The 17,810-nt window shown below is 45.7% G+C and overlaps 1 protein-coding gene across 5 annotated transcripts in view; it reads left to right on the top strand.

Moving 5' to 3' along the window:
• The window catches only part of CTNNA2 (catenin alpha 2), an 862,138-nt gene that overhangs the window by 2,027 nt on the left and 842,301 nt on the right, over nt 1-17,810 (top strand). Inside the window, exon 1 of one of the 5 annotated variants that reach the window (XM_025197145.1) lies at nt 478-613. The exons of 1 other annotated variant lie outside the window; for it this stretch is intronic. Coding sequence is in view for 2 of the 4 variants with exons in the window: in XM_006018010.2 (XP_006018072.1) it covers nt 9,413-9,446 (34 nt within the window). In the remaining 2 variants the exon portion in view is untranslated. Of the gene's footprint in view, nt 1-477; nt 614-851; nt 1,007-9,404; nt 9,447-17,810 lie in introns of those variants that run through there. 3 more of the 5 variants (XM_025197144.1, XM_006018010.2, XM_014517084.2) reach the window with 3 other exon arrangements.

Here is a 17,810-nt window from a genome sequence, read left to right as displayed (position 1 = left end):
AGCAGGAATCAAGTAGATGCCTATCTATAAACTACTTATGGTAAAAATATATTTATATTATCTGAAATTATATTTGTTTGATGGAAAGAGGTTTTTTTATTTTTTTATTTTGTTACTAACTTTGTTCCAAGCTTATCTATTTTCCTTTGTTCTCTTCATTTTTTTGTATAGATTGACTAAAATGTGATTTGAAAAGGTAAAGGGCTATTGTCAAGGTTAAATTATAGATGGAAAGAGAAAAGGTTGGGCGGTTGGTTTTTTTTACCTGTTTGGAAAAACTGAGTTGGTGTTAGAAAAATTAGCAATTAAAAAAGATGTAATTCACTTTTCATTACTTATATTTATTACTACAGCAAAAGCTGTGCTATCTGGCACTTTATTAATCAGCATGTTCTATTAACTGGCATGCCGATTGAAGCAAAAGTAAAACCAAAAGTCTCACCGTGGCACTTTGGGTTTCACAGATTGCCACTTCGCTACGGCCCGGGAAAAAACAGCTTGCATGGGGCTCCACTTCCTGTCCCCCGGCACGCTGACGCCAGGGAGTGAAAGCCCTGGTGCACCAGATGCGGCAGGAGGGGCGGTGACCCGAACAGGCAAAGATGCCTCTCAGGTAACCAGCATATTGGATTAACCGACGCTCCCTATTCCCCATGGATGCCAGTTAACACAGCTTTTACTGTATTAGATTAGTTTGAACCTTTAGTTGAAAATAAGTTTTTAACCAGTGAGTCATATACAGCAGTTTATTACAGATTTGTAGGACTAGATGAATGGTTTAGAGGGTATAATCCTATTGTGGAGCCATAAATAATATGGGATTTGTGTGCTCTCTCTTTAGGTCTGTTGGCATGAGAGTGGTATGAGAGAAATAGATTTGTAGCCTACCGATGTCCTTTAATTACATCTTGAACTGTGAGCTGCACAGATGTTGATCAGTGTTAGTGCTGGCTCGAGTTTGGAGGATTCACACTTGCAGGCCAGCAGGAGTGTGGAAGACAGAAAGGTACGAATGCCACCCCCTCGCCCATTCTCGCCTTCCCCCTGCCCCTGGGTTCCCTCCTGCCTCCGCCTACTTGTAACTGCCCAGCTTTCTGTCCCAGGGGAGCAGGCAAGGAAGGGTTAACCTTGCTGGGCTGCTTCTCTTGTGCTAAGCCCAGCCCAGAGAGTGGCAAAGGTTGGGCAGGAAGATTTAACCATTTCCTGCCTACTCCCCTGGAACAGACAGCATAGGCAGGCACAAGTAAGTGGAGGTGGGGGACAGAGGGCAGTGAGTGGAGACCTGGAGTGGTAAGGAGGGCAGGGGGGGACAGTGGGCCCAATCTGGGCTAGCAGAGAAGGGGGGCAGGTGTTTTACACCAAGGTGTAGCCTAGATAGAGTGGCTATATCTTAGAGGAACATGAGCTGGGTAGTAGGGATCAGAGATGATCCTGCCCTGCTGTAGTGTACCTTTCCACCACATAAGTGCTTAAAACCAGTTTCAAGTGTTAATGGGCAGACAGAGCTGGCCTTAGGGAAAATTGTGCCTTGGGTGAATTTGTATTTTGGTTTTCCCTTCCCCATGTCAGTCAGGGGCAGAGGCTGGCGGTCAGGGGGGTGGGGCTCAGCCCTGCGGGAAGGCAGAGTGGCATAGTATGCCAGGCAGGCAAGTGGGCAGGCACTGCTGCCGTTGTGCAGGAGCAAGGTGGGCGTACTGAAGCAGTTACCACCCTGCCCACAAATACCTGGCTTGGCTCCTCCTGAACAGCGGCTGGAGGCAGGGGACGGGCTGGGCTGGGCACTGCTGCTGGGACAGGGTGGGGCGGAGGGAGAGCTCTGCTGTGAGCATAGGCTGCTCACATGGGTGTGCGCATGCGTGTGTAGTGTCCTCCTGACCATGGCACTCGCCCCTAAGGCCGGCTCTGCAGATGGTCCAGGGGTTAAGAGGCAGGAGCTGCCCACTGTGTAACAAGGCCTTCAGTTTCTGATATTCGGGCTCTTCTCAAGTCGGTTTTCTTCAACAGGAGTTCAGGACAAAGTTTCAGGCCAGTAGCATTGTTCTGTTTTCTCTCTGGGTGTTCAAGTCGACCACATATCTTTGCAGTTCCCAGGACAAGGCTGTGGAGGCATTCTATGCAAATTTGGATACGATCTGTTCGGTCACGTAGTCTCAAAAGACCAGTCTTCTTTTGAAAGGGGTCCTGGCTGCTAAGGGAATGTTTGATCCTATTTAAAGTGAATGGTATTTGAAGCACCCTCTTTCGAGTTCAAGGGAGAAGTACATTTCTGTACTTTTTGCAAGAGGAGATTAGAGGCTGTTTGTACAAAGTTTCTGTACTTTATCTATCCATTTAAAACGCATTTGGCTTTGGCTCTTTATGACCAATTTCTCTTCCCTTTTTTGTGTTGACAGCCAGTAACAGGTAAGTTTCCTATAAGGACTACATAGAATGAAGTACTGAAATGTCAGCCTTGAGTCTCTCCACTGAAATGCATGAACAACTCAGTTGTTGTTTTGAGAGGGGAAAATTGTTCAATATACTTAATAAAATAAAATTGCACTGTTCTTCTGGGTTTTGATGGTTTGCCTGGGGACACCACTAAACACGAACAACCTAAACATTTTATAACTTTTTTTCAGTGCTACCTTAAAGAGCATGTTAGGTTTTCCATTACAATCCTATTTTCAGAGGTTTTATCAACTCCAATTTGCTCATTATGGGAACATTATATGGAAAATCTAAAGTTGAACCAATAAAGCTTTATCTACAGAAAAATTACTCTCAGAAGGGCTTTCAAAAAGACAGCTACTTAGCAAAAGTTGTGTTAAAAAAAATTAAAATTCCTGCTCATGAACAGAAGCAAATTTCACACAGGGTATAGCATATTCTTAGAATGAGTGAAATTATGATTTCAGGATTCAAAAGTACTTTAAAAAATATTTTCTTTTGAATTCACTTAATTATGCATAAGTGCACAGACTCTAGGAGAGTTAATCATATTAAATTTCAAATGAGTAACATGTAACCCCAAATGTCGTTTTGTGGATTTTAAGACCTCCAATTAAATATAAAAGTCCCTCTGCTGTTTTCTTTCAAGTTCACCTTTAAGCATTGCAATTCCCTGACCGTTTTGTTGATGTCTAGTCATCTTTCCTTCATATCAGACAACTTCATATCTCTTTGCCTCTGTATACAAATAATCATTTTCACAAATGTAGAAATATTTGGGCTACACAAGCACTTTGATTTTTAATCTGGCATACAAGTTTGTATCCACCAGAAGTATTACTTCTTTGGCGGGGGGCGGGGGGAACTAACCCTCTCCCACTGCCTTCTTCTCCCATCTTCCTTTCCCATTCCTTCCTCTCCCACACAAAACAAAACCAAAAAAGAAAATGATGGTCAATTTAGTGTTGTGACCCTTTTTTTTTTTTCTTTTTTTCTTAAAGGTACTAGAAAGTGAAGGGGAATATAAATTAAAGTTACATTGATGCAAATGTAATCTCATTGATCTATAAGGATCAGGAGAGAATCCAATTATCTCTCCTCCCCTTGTCCATCTGTACTTTTCTACAATTTTATAATTATTTACTTTTATTATGGGAACCCTTATACTTTCTAGTTGTGTTTTTAGGACTGTACAAAGTTCGACCTCTAGCTGACAGAGTTTACAATCTAACTTTTAAGACAAGAAACAACAACTATATACATGGAGTAAAGGAGAGATAAGCAGGGATCCTTGTTTTCTCTATTTAAAAATCCAAACTTCTCTGATTTAAAAAAATCCCAAATTCTCCAATTACAGTCTCCCAAATCTGTTTTTTTTTTCCATTAAACAGAAAGCTTTATTGATATATTTACAATTTTAAAACAATTTGGAAGCCTACCAGTGCCTTAATCATTATAATAAAATAAATTCTCCATATCTATGTATTTTGGCATTTGATTTTTTTTTTTTTTTAATCATGTAAAATCAGAGCTTACTTCACCTGTCCCCTTCGCTCGCTCAGACACAGGTCGAGCTGCAACTGTCCCCCACTCCCACTGCTTTGTGGTGCTGAGCAGCCCTAAAATGCTGGTGCCCCACCCCTGCCTGTGCCCCTCAGTCCTAATGCACAGACCCCTGGCCTTGCCAGTGTCCTTCATTCCTGACCTACTGCCCCCAGACCACAGCCCCCAGTGTGTAAGGAAGGGGGTGGATGTGTGGAGAAAAGGGGCTGTGGGCACATGTTGGGGGAGGTGGGAGGCACAGGCAATAAATTGTGGGGGGGTAAAGAGGGCACATGCCCTCCCAGGTTTCTGCGCACAGTGGGGAATGGGGCTACAGCCTGCCCAGACCACCTGTGTCTAGGAGCTGCCTCTGCCCCAGCTGGTGGGATCTGGCACAGGAGAATGTACCCTACCACCATTTTCCACCAAGGTGAAGTACCCCCTGCCTGCCTGGTAGCAGTGGGGGACACTACTCTGTGCCACCACCACACCACACCTCACCTTGGTGGCCTTGGTGGTGCAGTGTTCCCTCCTGTAGGGGAGCACCGATAGAGATTTTGGGGCCCGATACTGATAGCCAATTTTTAAGGAGGCATATTGGCCAATACTGATACGATTTTTGATATGCAGTGTGGAAGCTTGAAGACCTGTGTGCAGCTGGTAAGTCTGTTGTGGTGGAGGGGAAGGAGAAGGGAAGGTTTGTGATGGGGCAGATCAAGGCCCCTGCAGTGAGAGAGGAGTGGGTCTCGGGCAGGGGCTGGGGCAGGCACTTCCCAGCCAGAGTGGGGTTGGGTTGCAGGATGGAGCCATGGCTCATCCGGGGGGTGCAGGGAGGGGGGCGGCTTCCACCGCTGTGTCCACCCCGGGAGGCATGGGGGGCATGTACTCCCAGATCTGCATGGGGCAGGGTGGCTGCAGCTATGAGCTGGGACTGTGCCAGGGGTCTTCCCAGTGGGAGGGGCTGGCCCATACTGTACTTGGGGCGGGCAGTGGCAGTGCTGGGGAGGGGGCTACCTGGAGGGCTGCAGCCACCCCAGAATTCACTGTAGTCCCCTCCCAGCCCTTGATTTGCCCCCCCACTCCACTTCCCTCCCCACTCCCCTTCCCGAACAACAGACTTTCTGGCTCCACACAGCTCTTCAAGTTGTCAGGCTGTGCTCCCTGCCTTCGTGCTCTGCTGCGGCTATGCGCGTGCACAAGCATTTATCGGCCAAATTATTGGCTACATCAGGCCGGTTTCTGATGCAGTAAATTTTCTTCATATCAGTGCTGATCCGATATAGGTGCATCTCTACCCTCTTGCACTGGGTCTTGCCTCATAAAAAATGACTCCAAAATTACGCTCCCAGCTGGGTCATGAGGTGCTACAGGGATTTGGGAGCGGGGCTAAAGGGTCTGGGGGCGCAGGTGGTGTTCTCTTCGATCCCCCCCAGTCTCGGGCTACGGGCTGAGGAGGGAGAGGCGGATCCCGGTAGTTAACCAAAGACTGCAGCGCTGGTTATCCAGAGGTAGAGTGAAGAGGATGCAGAGAGAGGGCCTAAGATGGTACCTTGTGGAATCATCAGTAGCGTTGGAGGAAGGAAGATGAGATGCCTTTTTTAAGGGCAGGAAACCGAAAAGAAAAGCAAACTCAGGGGATGGGAAAGAAACAGCTGGTGTTGCTGAGCTGAGATTCAGTTAAGTTGAAGAAGAAGAAGAGTGGTTTAGTTAAGAAGATGTCAGAAAGGAATGAAGAAGGGAGGAAGAAAGAATGAATTTGTAGTGATGAAAGACTCTGTCCATGCTATTTGTACTAGAGATGTTCCTTAGTATCAGAGCAGGCATGTAGGAAGTGGATAGATAAATTGGGCCTAGTCCTAGAGGCTGATGGTACAGACCTTGCAATAGCAGAGGGGGACAAAGGAGTTGAATGGAAGAAAGGTAGATGGTTGCTGAATGCAGAGGAAAGAGCAGGATGATAGACTGGAAGTTGCAGAAAGGCTGGATGACAGGCAGGTGAGGGTGGAGCTGATTGGTAACCTGAAAAAAACAGGCAATGGTTTAAGAGGACAGACTTGTGTGGAGGAGAGCAGGGGGGAGAGAGAGAATGATGCTTAATGAGGACCAAGATGAATGCATTATCATTTCTGGAGAGTAAACCCTGAATCAGAGTTGCAGCTTAAATGTAAAATTAGTCAGGTCAAGGAAACATGCAGCTTAGGGTCACTAACGTGGAAGCTATGGTCGCTGAGGATAAGTGTGGAGAGTGTGGGAAGGAGTCAAAATTGGAAAGGAAGGCTAATGTAGAAGAATTGAGTAAGTGATAAATGCTAGGAATATGGAAAGGAAGAGGAGAGAAATGTCAAATGAGCTCAAAGGAGGAGTAAGCATGGGAAGAGTGAAGAGATTGTTTGGAGTAGGAGAAGGCAACTTTCCCTATGGTCTGACCGAAGACGGAGAATAAGAGAAGATGACTTTTTAAGAGGACACTTTTGTGGAGCCAGTGTAAAAACAAAAGTAGTTCAGGCCTGACAGGATGTGGAGGAGTTTGAAGGAGTAAGGTATGAAGAGTCTGTCTGCAGACTGAATGTTACAGAACCTGTGAAAGATGAGGTTTAGTGTGAGTTGAGGACTAGTGGTATGGGAGGAGTGGAGGTGATTTATGGCAACAGGTGTAGGGGATGAAAAGAGTGGGGATGGCCAAGTCGAGTTCATACTCGACTTGGGGGGAGGTGGGTAGTGGAGTCCCCCAGGGCTCGGTCCTGGGTCCTGCGCTGTTCAATTTCTTCATCAGCGATCTTGATGCTGGGGTGGAAAGCAACCTGTTTAAATTCGCTGATGACACCAAAATTTGGGGGGAGGTGAGCACGCTAGCAGGGAGAGAGAGATTGCAGAAGGATCTGGATAGGTTACAGGGGTGGGCAAACAGGAACAGGATGTGTTTCAATACGGACAAGTGCAGGGTGCTGCACTTGGGTAGTAGGAACCAGCAGCACACTTATACGATGGGGAACTCCCTACTTGAGAGCACGGAGGCGGAAAGGAATCTTGGTGTCATTATTGACTCCAAGATGAACATGGGCCGACAATGCGAGGTCATGGTTGGCAGGGCTAACCGGATCTTATCGTGCATCCACAGGTGCATCTCGAGTAGAGCCAGGGAGGTGATCCTCCCCCTCTATGCGACGCTGGTCAGGCCGCAGCTGGAGTATTGTGTCCAGTTCTGTGCGCCCCATTTCAGGAGGGATGTGGACAACATGGAGAGGGTCCAGAGGAGGGCCACCCGCATGATCCGGGGACAACAGGGCAGACCCTACAGTGAGAGACTGCGGGACCTGAACCTATTCAGCCTCCACAAGAGAAGGCTGAGGGGGGACCTGGTGACCGTCTATAAACTCACTAGGGGGAACCAGAAGGGTTTGGGGGAGACGCTGTTTCCCCTAGCCCCCGCTGGCATAACAAGGAGTAATGGGCACAAGTTGATGGAGAGGAGGTACAGATTGGACATCCGAAAAAACTACTTCACAGTTAGGGCGGCTAGGAGCTGGAACCAACTTCCAAGGGAGGTGGTGCTGGCCCCTACCCTGGGGATCTTTAAGAAGAGGCTGGATGCCTACCTGGCTGGACTCATTTGAGTCCCGTTTTTGTTTTTAGGATTTTTTGTTGTTCTCCCGCCCTGGCGGGGGGTCAGGCTAGAAGATCTATTAGGTCCCTTCCGACCCTAAAACTATGAAACTATGAAGGACTAAGATTGCTCGTAAAGGTCAACGTAAGTATAGAGCAGTTGGAGGGGAGGGCCTTAGTGTTGGAAGAAGTGAGGATCCTGGGTAGAGATGCAAGGTATAACTGATGAGAACAAGCAATGTGGAGTTTATGGCTAGGGGCAGACCTTACATATAAACTGGTTTAAGATCATAAACTGGTTTAAATCTGTAACAGAACAGATGTTAACACCATCCCTGCCCCTCCCCCCACCCCGAGGGCCCTGCTGGACAGCATCTAGCCATGCCCTCATCCTACTGCTACAGTGGGAGGGGACAGAGCCCTTGGTGGTGGGGGCAGCAGCCCCTGTCATGATGTCAGAGAGCACGAGTCCCTTCCTGGTGGGGGGCTCCTCTGCAGGGTGGACAGAGCTGTGGCAGGCTGCGTGCTGCAGCACTGAGCCCAGAGCTCTCCAAGCCCCCCACAGTGCCGCTGTGGCCCGCAGCAGCTTACCTTGCCCTGCAGCATGGTCCCCCCCGCCGGGAAGAGGTTCTGCTCAGGGAAACCGTGACAGCGGTTCCTGCCCCCATCGTGGTTGCTCCCCACTTTTCACTTCAGCGGCCAGGTGATACTACGGCCAGATGCTGCTGGCTGGGTGGATCTGGCCTGTGGAGGGCCTTTGTCTAGCCCCCAGCAGGTCCCTCAGTCCCACCAGGCTGAGGCGCCACTCTCTGGGCACGCAGCTGGGCTGGCGCTACTCTGGTGGGACTGCCTTCCTTGGCAGGCTGGCCCCAGCAGCTCCTTTGCTGCTGCCGCTGGCCCCAGCCTCATGGTACAGGTGGGTACCAGTGCATGCAGCCCTCACCCCGTGCACTCTGTGCTGGCTCCAGGCTCGCCATCCAGGCTGAGCAACAGCAGCATGGGAGAAACTGCTGCTCAGCACAGGGAGAAAAGTGGCCTCTCCCCTTCCTACTGCTGGTGCTTCGTGGTGCAGCTGCCCGGAGCTGGCACTAGGCTGCCCTGTATCTTCGTTGCATCACTGCTGCATCTGGGCTGCCTCGTGGGGCAATGGTGGCACCAGAGCAGATGCAAAAGCGGTGGCACAAGGTGCGCAGGGCAAAAGTGGCCCCTCCCCCTCCCACTGTCGGTGCTTCCTGCTGCAGCTTAAACTAACCTGGACAGGTTGAATCAATTCAGGCTCTGGCTTTTAAATGTCTATCCCTTGCCCTGATGCTCTTGTATAGAAGAGGGAGGTAGTGAGAGCCATATGCAAATAGCAGATGGACAAATTTAGAAAATGATGTTCTAAATAGCTACTGAAAAATTCTAGTTTACTTACAGCAGTGCAATCATTATGACTTGCTAAATTATTTTGTTTTCTAGTGTTAAAGTATATGGCATGTTATTTAGATATATTATTAAAGTTACTTAGGCAAAAGAGACATTAACTGCCTTTTTGCATTGTGCTTAGTTTTAGCTAAGTTGTTAAGAGTTATCTAATGTTGATGCACTGCTTCATTTATTAGGAGCATTTTAGAATTTACAGTCAGTCTGTTCATTGAAAGCTGGAATTAAAAGGAGAATGTTATTTAGCATAAGCCCAGCTTCCAGTCAACCTTAAGGGCAGTGACACAGAACAAGATGGTTTGGGAGACTAGAGATAAAGATAAAATAGCATTAAGAAACTAACCAGTCTCATAGCAATCTCTTTCTTTCTTTCTTTCTAGATGCAATTTTTTTCCTGTTCCTTAAGGAATGCATGCTTCTTCAAAGGCAATTTATTCTGAGAAAGGGTACCCTAAATTATTTTGTGCATGTTTATGGCAATGTCTTTATGAACCCCTATTGTATAAGGGAGGGGTGTCAGACTTACGAGCCCTGCAGGCCAGATGAGGTTTGCTAGTGCAGTCTGAGGGCCGTACCCCCTGTGCTGTATGCACAGTCTGTGGCACTGGGTTTAGCCTGCATGCAGCACATACTCTCTGGGGCTCACTGTGCACTCTGTGTGGACTGGACCCAGCGCTGCATGCAGCACAAGGGTTAGCCCAGGGTGTGGGCTGTGTGTGATGCCCAGCCAGACCAGCTCTGCACGCCGATTCCAGGACCAGTCCTGATTGAGCTATGCAGAGCCAGCACTCGGGACTGGTTCTGAAGGGTGCTGCATGCAGCCTATGGTGGACTGACTCCCCGTGTGGCATGATCAGGTCCAGTCCGGGGTGCATGTGGCAGTAAGAGCCCCGTGCCCACTTACAGTTCCCTCCACAGCTGGTTTCAGCCATTCCCGGGACTGCTGCAGTAGGGTCTGGGGTGAGTGTGAACAAGCAGAGCCCCAGGGGGCACAGGGTGCAGTGCAGCTTGTCCCTGCTGCAGCAGCCTGCTGCTGGGCTGCCCTGGCGTTTGTGGGGGAAGGGGGAGTGGTGTGTGGCTGGATGCAGGGTGGGGGAACCTGGCACCGGTACCTGGTGGCCCTGCCTGGCCCCTGGAAGGGGGAGTGGTGTGTCGCTGGGTGCAGCATTCTCCCTCCAACCCCCCCCCCAGTGGGGCTCGCAGCTCCCAGCGTCTAGGACAGGGCTGCAGACAGAGCCACTGAGGTGCAGCTGGGACCCACCTGCCTTGGGAGCAATTCCTGCAGCCCCTCCTGCCCTGCCTGGGTTCAGAGCTGGAAGGCCCGTGCTTCCAGGCATCAGCTCCAGCCCCCGGCTGCTGCATGGCCACCGCCACCCTCCCTCACCCCCCCCAATGTCTGGTTATAAAACTTTGAACTGAAAAATGGGCGTAAATCAGTAAAAACCGAATAACTTCAGTAGAAAAATCTGGTCATTTACCAGTAAAAATTGGTAAAAACTGAAAATGCGGTATACTAAGCAAGTCCCAGGCCCAGTGTATGGAGCCAGTGTGCATGGACAGTCTGGTGGGATGTCACATGTAGTCTGTGCCCTGGACTGACCCCCTGTGCAGCATGCAGTGCTAGGGGCCAGGGCTATTGTATCCCATGTGATGGGCTAAGTCCAGAGACCTATGAGCTGGAGCATACAAATTTGTGGCTTGAATCCCGCCTGCAGCCTGCATGTTTGACACCACTTGTATAAGGCTACCTAAGGAGTTTAGGTGAAGGGTTGAAAATTATTACTAGGTTTTCTTTTTTTCAAGTTACTTGTTCTGCCAAACTTTTTGTGCCTTGTCAAAGACATACTAGTCTATTAAGTTCTCTTATCTGGGGCAAAAACCCTTACAAGGCAAGCAAGCCATTTCACCTGTAGTTGTGGAAGATGCAAGCGCATCTCAGTGTTCATGTTCCTGTGGATTAAATGAGATTTTTCCATGAATCTGCAGAAGTAAAACTGTTAACTTACAAAACTTAGACATCTGTGTCTATTATTACAGTTGAGTCACAGTAGGAAAGTCGTCCTTTTTGGAATATTTGGTCATTTTCATTAATACTTTCCTCCAGAGATGAATGCACTGTTGTATGTTTGGTACGTTAGTAGCCAATATTCACAAACTAGCAGGGATGAAGTTAAATTTGCTTGCGAGTAGAAGGCCTTGCAAGTAGTGTTAACTTGGGTCTCCATGTTATGACTTATCTCTTCATCTAAGCACAAAACATTTTCATCTGATTTAAATTTTTTTTTTTTTAATTTTAATTTTTTGTAGTGCTTCCAACCTGGACTAGCAGACTTACGTGCAGCTGTAGGCAAGACATGGAAGCTGTTTTTGCTCATCCTGGTACTTGGTACACTTGGCCTGCATCCTCAGTCCAAAAAGACATCTGTTTCCTTTTTGTACCCTGTCTTCTCCCTCCATATGCCCCACAGGACAGATGAGGTTTTTTCACAATTAATGAAGAGAGTTTCACAGAGTAGCTAGGTTTACATCAGCATAAAAAACCATGAAATGTGCCTGAAAAAATCCTTATGACTTGCATGGCTGGTGGTTGCCTCAGTGGCTAGGGACAGACGTTCAGAAAGCTTGAGCCTGAATTGATGCAATCTTTCCAGGTGAGTCTAATCTGGCTAGGCTGAATCGGTTTGTAAGTGCACAGACATCCCAGAAATGCATGCACATGCCTGCAGTGGCTCAGGCTAGGCACCGGGAGGCACTAGAGAAGCCCTCTCTTCCCTCTTACAGTGCTAAACTAAGGGGGTGGGTCAGGCCCTAGCAGGATACTCTGATTATGGAGGGGTCCCCTCCCCCCCTTCTGACCAGCCCAGCAGGGAATTGATAACACAGTGTTTATCAACCCATTAAGAAAACAACAGAGGGACATTACCAGCTACCTGTTGGTTTTGCCTTTTTCCTGTCTTCCACAGCACAGACTGTAGCCAGCATGTGGTCTGCTACGTAATGCTGAGAGGTGTCTGTTAAAGCAGAAGGGACAGGGGATCCTGGCTTAGCAGGGAGTGGGGAGGAGAGGGGGAGAGCAGGAGGAAGACAGGCAGATGCCTACAGTCTGCTGAGCTCCAGCCAGGGAGCAGAGGGGAGGGACCAGCTCTGCTGTGGAGCAGAGAGCATGCCGGGATGCTGGGGAAGTCTGGTTTAACTTAAACCAGCAAGGGGTCTGGGACAGACATTGCGTAAACTGGTTTGACCCAAGTCAGTTAAGTTTGATACTACATTCAACCAGATTTATCACAAACCAGTGTCAGCCATTTTCAAACTGGTTTATGTGCACTGAACACCTGTTCTGTTACAGGTTTAGACCAATTTCTGATCACTTAAACCGGTTGATGTGTAATATCTGTCCGTAGCCAATAAGGACATCAGAGCATGGGAGAGTATAGATAGCACTTCAGTATGACTTCACACACCTTGGCTGGACTGACTGAGGTTCGTAGACCTAGGTGCAATCAGTCAAGTTAATTCTGCAAGGAAAATGGTCTTGCAGGCTTTACCGTGCCAGGCAGCTGGTATTTGAAAGACCAAACTGTTGGTCAGTAAGAATGTTTTATTGCATCGACTTTTGTATAAGTACATATATATTTTTTTGTTGAATAGCTGATCAGCAATTGTAGTAAGTGGCTGGCCTTTATTGAAATCTGGAAAGTTACAGTAGCACTGTTTTACCAAATTTTATACTGCTGTCTGAAAAATGTTTTATTAAACTAAATGAAAATTCACATCTCCATGCTTTTTTGTAAAGGAAAAGAAAAAAAAAAAAAAAGGCATGCAGCTTGAACTTTTTTTGTTTTCATTTTCATTTCTTTTAAACATCTAATTTTATTCCACAAAACTGAGACACCTTGGAGGCAATAAAAAACAGTTTCTTCTCTTTTTTTGTAGAGAAATACATCAATTGTACCTTATTTTATTCCCCCACAAAACCTGAAATTCTTCACAAGCATACTGCAGCTTACAGTTTAGGTGATATTATGGCAGTGTAGCTGGAAAACCTATTCCACTAGACACTTTTTGTTGCCATTTATTTTATGTTGCTTAATGGGAGAGAGAGTTCTTGAAAATCCTGTTCCTTTCAAGGACATCTCAACATTTCTGATCAATTACTATGTTCAGTTTGTAGTTGAAAAGTGTACATAATGTACAAATAGCATGGGGAATAGTGGATATAGTTAAAAGCATTTTTAACTATAATTGCTTAGTGATTTGTTGGATTGAAAAGTTGTTCCATTGTTTGTATCTTTTTCTAGAACAAATGCATAGTAACACAATGTGTTAAAAGTATTTTTTTTCCCCTTCTTCTCTTCTGTCTCTTTGTTATTAGGTTTGTTTATTTCAAACTCTTAATGGTTCCAATATGTATAATTCTTTAATTTGTACCAGGGGATCTATGCATAAACTGTTTTATTGAAGATGTGCTTGTGTCAAATAGGGGCCGCAGTTGAATTAGAATAAATTAATATTGGTTGTTACCTTAAAAGAATAAAAAATGTCTTCAGTATTAAGGCAATTTATATCTGGGGTTCTAAATTAAAAAAAAAAAAATCTCCTACCACATGTCTATTGCATGACAACATCTGCATGCCTGTGCCTGCTGTGTTGTAGCTATGATAAGGGTGCCTTTTCTGAACACTCTCAATACCATTGTATTGAACCTCACTCACTGAAGTGTGAAAAAACAGCTAAGTTTAGCTATACAAGGTTCCCAAAAACAGTATTGACCAAACTACAGACCACCCATTGATGAAGCAAAGATGAAGGAAACCTTTTCCAAAGCTGCTTAAGAGCACTCTGGTTTCCAATTCTGGAAAACAAGTGAGAACCCATCAAATTTTCTCCAAAAAGGTGTCTATTCTGGTTTGCACTTTTGCTTTTATTTGTTGGATTCTTTCTTGAATAACTCCTAACACAAAATTATTTTGCCAACGGTGAGTTCTCTGAGGCCATAAATCCTAAAAGATGATTCAGGTTGCAACACATGATCAGAGATATGCTGGGTGCATTTACACAAGGTATTTACAGCGGAGGCTAATTAGCTCCTCAGTAAACATTGCGTGTCTACACGTACGACCCTATTAGGCTGGAGTAAACTAATTCACCCTGCAGCAGGATAGTGCTTGTAAATACTTCCTGTGGAGTTTTTTTTTTACTCTGCAGCAGTTCATGTGTAGATGCAGATGTGGCTGGCTGGAACATGAGGGTGCTTCACTGCAGGGTCTGCCTACTGGCCAGCTCCCACACTGGAGCACCCTCATGCCACAGCCAGCCCCTCCACAGTACATTGAGCTGGGTCCCGGGCACCCCAGGCCCCCCCCCCCCCCCCCCGACCCACTGCTAGCCGGGGCTCCTGCAACCTGGCTCAATGTGCTGCTGTCCTGGGCATATGTTCAAACGGTGCACCCAGGAGCAATAAACTCTGGAGCAGTAAGCTCCTGAATTTAGTGCTTCGCATAAATTGCGTGTGTAGAGGCACCCACCATTGATCAACTTGATTCTCTGTTTTAAGCAGCTACTGTGGCATTTTCTTCTTGTTGACAGGGCTGATCCAAGGGTAATTGGCGCCCTGGGTGAACTGTGTACCTCTGTGCCCCCATTGCTTCTAATACAGAGAAAAATTAGGATAAGGTTGCCAGCAGTATGCTCTTCTCATAAGTCCGTTTGAGAGTTAAAGGTAAGAGTTGCGATTCTAGTGATCTTTCCTCTAAGATCTTTTCAGAGGTCTTTCTCCCCTTACCGAACCAAAGGTCTTAGACAAAGGTAGAGCCGTAGCCAGCCAGGGTTGTTATTTAGAATGATTCCTGTTTTTTTGTTCTGCATTTCATTTTGTGCCCCCCCCCCCCCCCCCCCCGGTTTTGGTGCCCTAGGCAACTGCCTAGTTCAGCTAATGGTTGGATCGACCCTGTTTGTTGAACTTTTTACAGCTCTCTGCGGTATAGGCTCTAGCCGTGTTGATCTACGGACATAGGCAGACAAGGTTCTTTGGATAAATTTTATTTTAGTTGGTCTAATAAAAGATATTGAATTTACCTAAAGAACTTTGTCTGCCTATAGCTTCTTGTAAGCTGACATATGGGCTACAACTTGCAAGCATTCCATTCAAGTCTCGCAGTAAATGTTGTGTGCATATTTTTTTTCCACGTCTTGACATCTTCTCATGAGTGTTTCTTCAGTATCCACTACAGAAAGTTGACCTTAATTCAGCCTTCATTGTCTTGCAGATGTAGTGCTCTGATACTGGAATGCGCAGCTTGATTCATTTTGAAGAAGTGTGGCCCAGGATTTCTGTATATTTGCTCCAAACGATGTGGATACCATTGAACTGTTATAGCTCTGGATCTTGTTGAGGTAGTGCTTTGAAAGCTGGTGTGCGCAAATCTGGCAGATTTACTTTGCTACTATGGTGACATCCTTGGAAGTAGTCACCAGTTGACTTGCTAATAAAGTGTCGTAGTCTGCAGTACTGCTACAGTTAAAATTAACTCTGGGTGAGAGGGGATTTATTGACCAATGAGACTTGTTCAGTTACAACCTGGAAGCTTTATTTGGACATGCAATAGCAAGGACTTATTTAGATCAATAAAGACCATATTTATATAGCTGTGGATTTGGGGAGAAAATAGGTCCTCTGGCCAGGCTTTTCTGTTCCCCTAGGGACTTGACCTTTGGAGAAGTCCAAAAAGTATACATCCAAATTTCCTTCCAGCCTATGCCTAATATTTATAGATGGCTCGTTTTACTATTCTAATGAACGATCGCTGATGGTTTTACTTAAATTTCTTTCTTCCACTGAAACTTTCAGAACTAGATTTTGGGGGGGCCAAGAAAATGTCAATTAGTTGGGATTTATATCCCTGTGAAAGCAAGAGGAGCAAAAGGAAGGCTTTCTTATCTCCTTTCCCTTGCCACTGTGGAATTATTGTTTTACATTGCTTTGCTATTCCTCCACCTGAGTTCAAGACAAGGCTGCTTGGTTTTTACTGTTTATCGAAGGAGTCTAACAAAAACACATCTATTATAGCAAAATAACATTCAATACACTTGGTTACATTAATCACTACTCCGAATTATTTTAAAATTAAGCTACTATATAGAATATTTGGATTATTTGATGTATGGTTCTTCCTTAAAGTGTTTCCTTTTCGGCTCTGTACTCTGTTTGATTGTGTCTAATTAAATATATGAATGTCTTCCTTTGCTTTGCTAACAAGCTGCCTGCCGCATCTACGAAGGTTCATGTTACGGTCACCCAGCACGAGCTTCTGAGACCCTTCTGCCTTAGCCACATTTCTACAGCTTAGGCCTAGACCTTCAAAATGAGTGAGCCTGGCAACAGCACATAGCATTGCCTTACAGTACCAGCAAAATAATGATGCATCACCAGCGTCAAATACAGTGACTTTCAATGCAGGCTGCAGCATGCATCTCAAACTGGTGATCTCTGGACAGAATTTTGTTGTGCAATTGCGATAGCCTCTAAACAGACATGAACCGTGTCTTCTCATCTTATGCACCCTTCTTCTGTTCTTCTTTTCCTGTTTACATGATGATGCAATTTCATTATGTATCAAGCAGTCACTTTGTTAGAAGTTTTTTCCCCTATAAACTCTGAAAACCTATCTGCCTGGGCATTAGCCTTTTTTGTCTAAAGATACATCTTTCAAAGGATGATGCTGAAAGTTTTTGATGATCCTAAGTAGTTAGTCTGCTGTTACATGGAAGAATATCTTGTAGCACTTTCTATAGGCTTTAGCTTATCTTGGAGGCAAAAGAGAAGAAAAATAGGCCCTACGTTGAAAACGGAAACACAGACTCCCCAATATCAAACAGAATTCATCACCTCTGCACAGACTTATTCCCCAAAGTTGTCAGTCCTCAGTACCTCTGAAAATCAGGTTACTCTTTATGCATCTAAACAGGGTTTGGAGTTGCTCAAGTTTAAGCTTTGAAAATGTTGGAATTTAGCATTTACAGTAGGGGATATTGCTGTTAAGTTATTTAGTCGAGTCTGTGTTATCTTCAGGATTGCACTTTAAGCAAAATTATTTTCTGTAAAATGGGTAGTAAGATGTCATTCTTTTTGTTTTTGTTTGTTTTCCCCTCCTATATTCTGAAATTTATTACGAATCGGGAGAAATTTCCAGAATTTATTTGGTTAGTATTGCGAAAGGCAGAACATTTTGTATGGGTCTAAATAAAGGGTGTTCATGCATGTATATTGAAATTCATTTTCTATGACTGTTCTATCAAACACTCTAGATTGCTCTGTAATACATAACAGGGAAGACGGGTCATTTATATTTTGCCAATTTTTGTCTCATCTAAAAGTTACTCTTTTCTCTTCTTCCCCCCCTCATTGTAGTAAGTATTTAGGAACCACGAACATTTCTGACTTCCCATGAAAGGTTGTTAGGCTGAAAGGGTTGAGAAAATTTGTCCTGCTCTAAGAATGGAAAAAGGACAAAGCAGCATCCAAATTGTTTCCCTTGAAGCTGATTAATGAATTGATTGTGGCAGACTTACTTCACAGTGGGAAAGATGCGCCAGAGATAGTTAAAGTGACTGTCTGTTACATTCTTGGGTTTTACGGGGGTGTTCTTATATACAGCAGGTCTGGCTAACTGTTGTCCCATATACGGTCGCTTGAATAGTTAACGTGCTGCTACCTCTCCCACTGTGGCATGGCAGGTGGAGGGTCTGTGGTGGGGGGTTGCATGCTGCTGGTACAGTCCATGCAGGAGGGGGTAGGGATCACATGCTTTTGG

The sequence above is a fragment of the Alligator sinensis genome, unplaced genomic scaffold (genome assembly GCF_000455745.1).
Source record: "Alligator sinensis unplaced genomic scaffold, ASM45574v1 scaffold23_1, whole genome shotgun sequence".
Lineage (NCBI taxonomy): Eukaryota > Metazoa > Chordata > Crocodylia > Alligatoridae > Alligator > Alligator sinensis.
The sequence above is the reverse complement of the archived record's forward strand: the minus strand, read 5'-3'. Positions and strand labels throughout refer to the sequence as shown.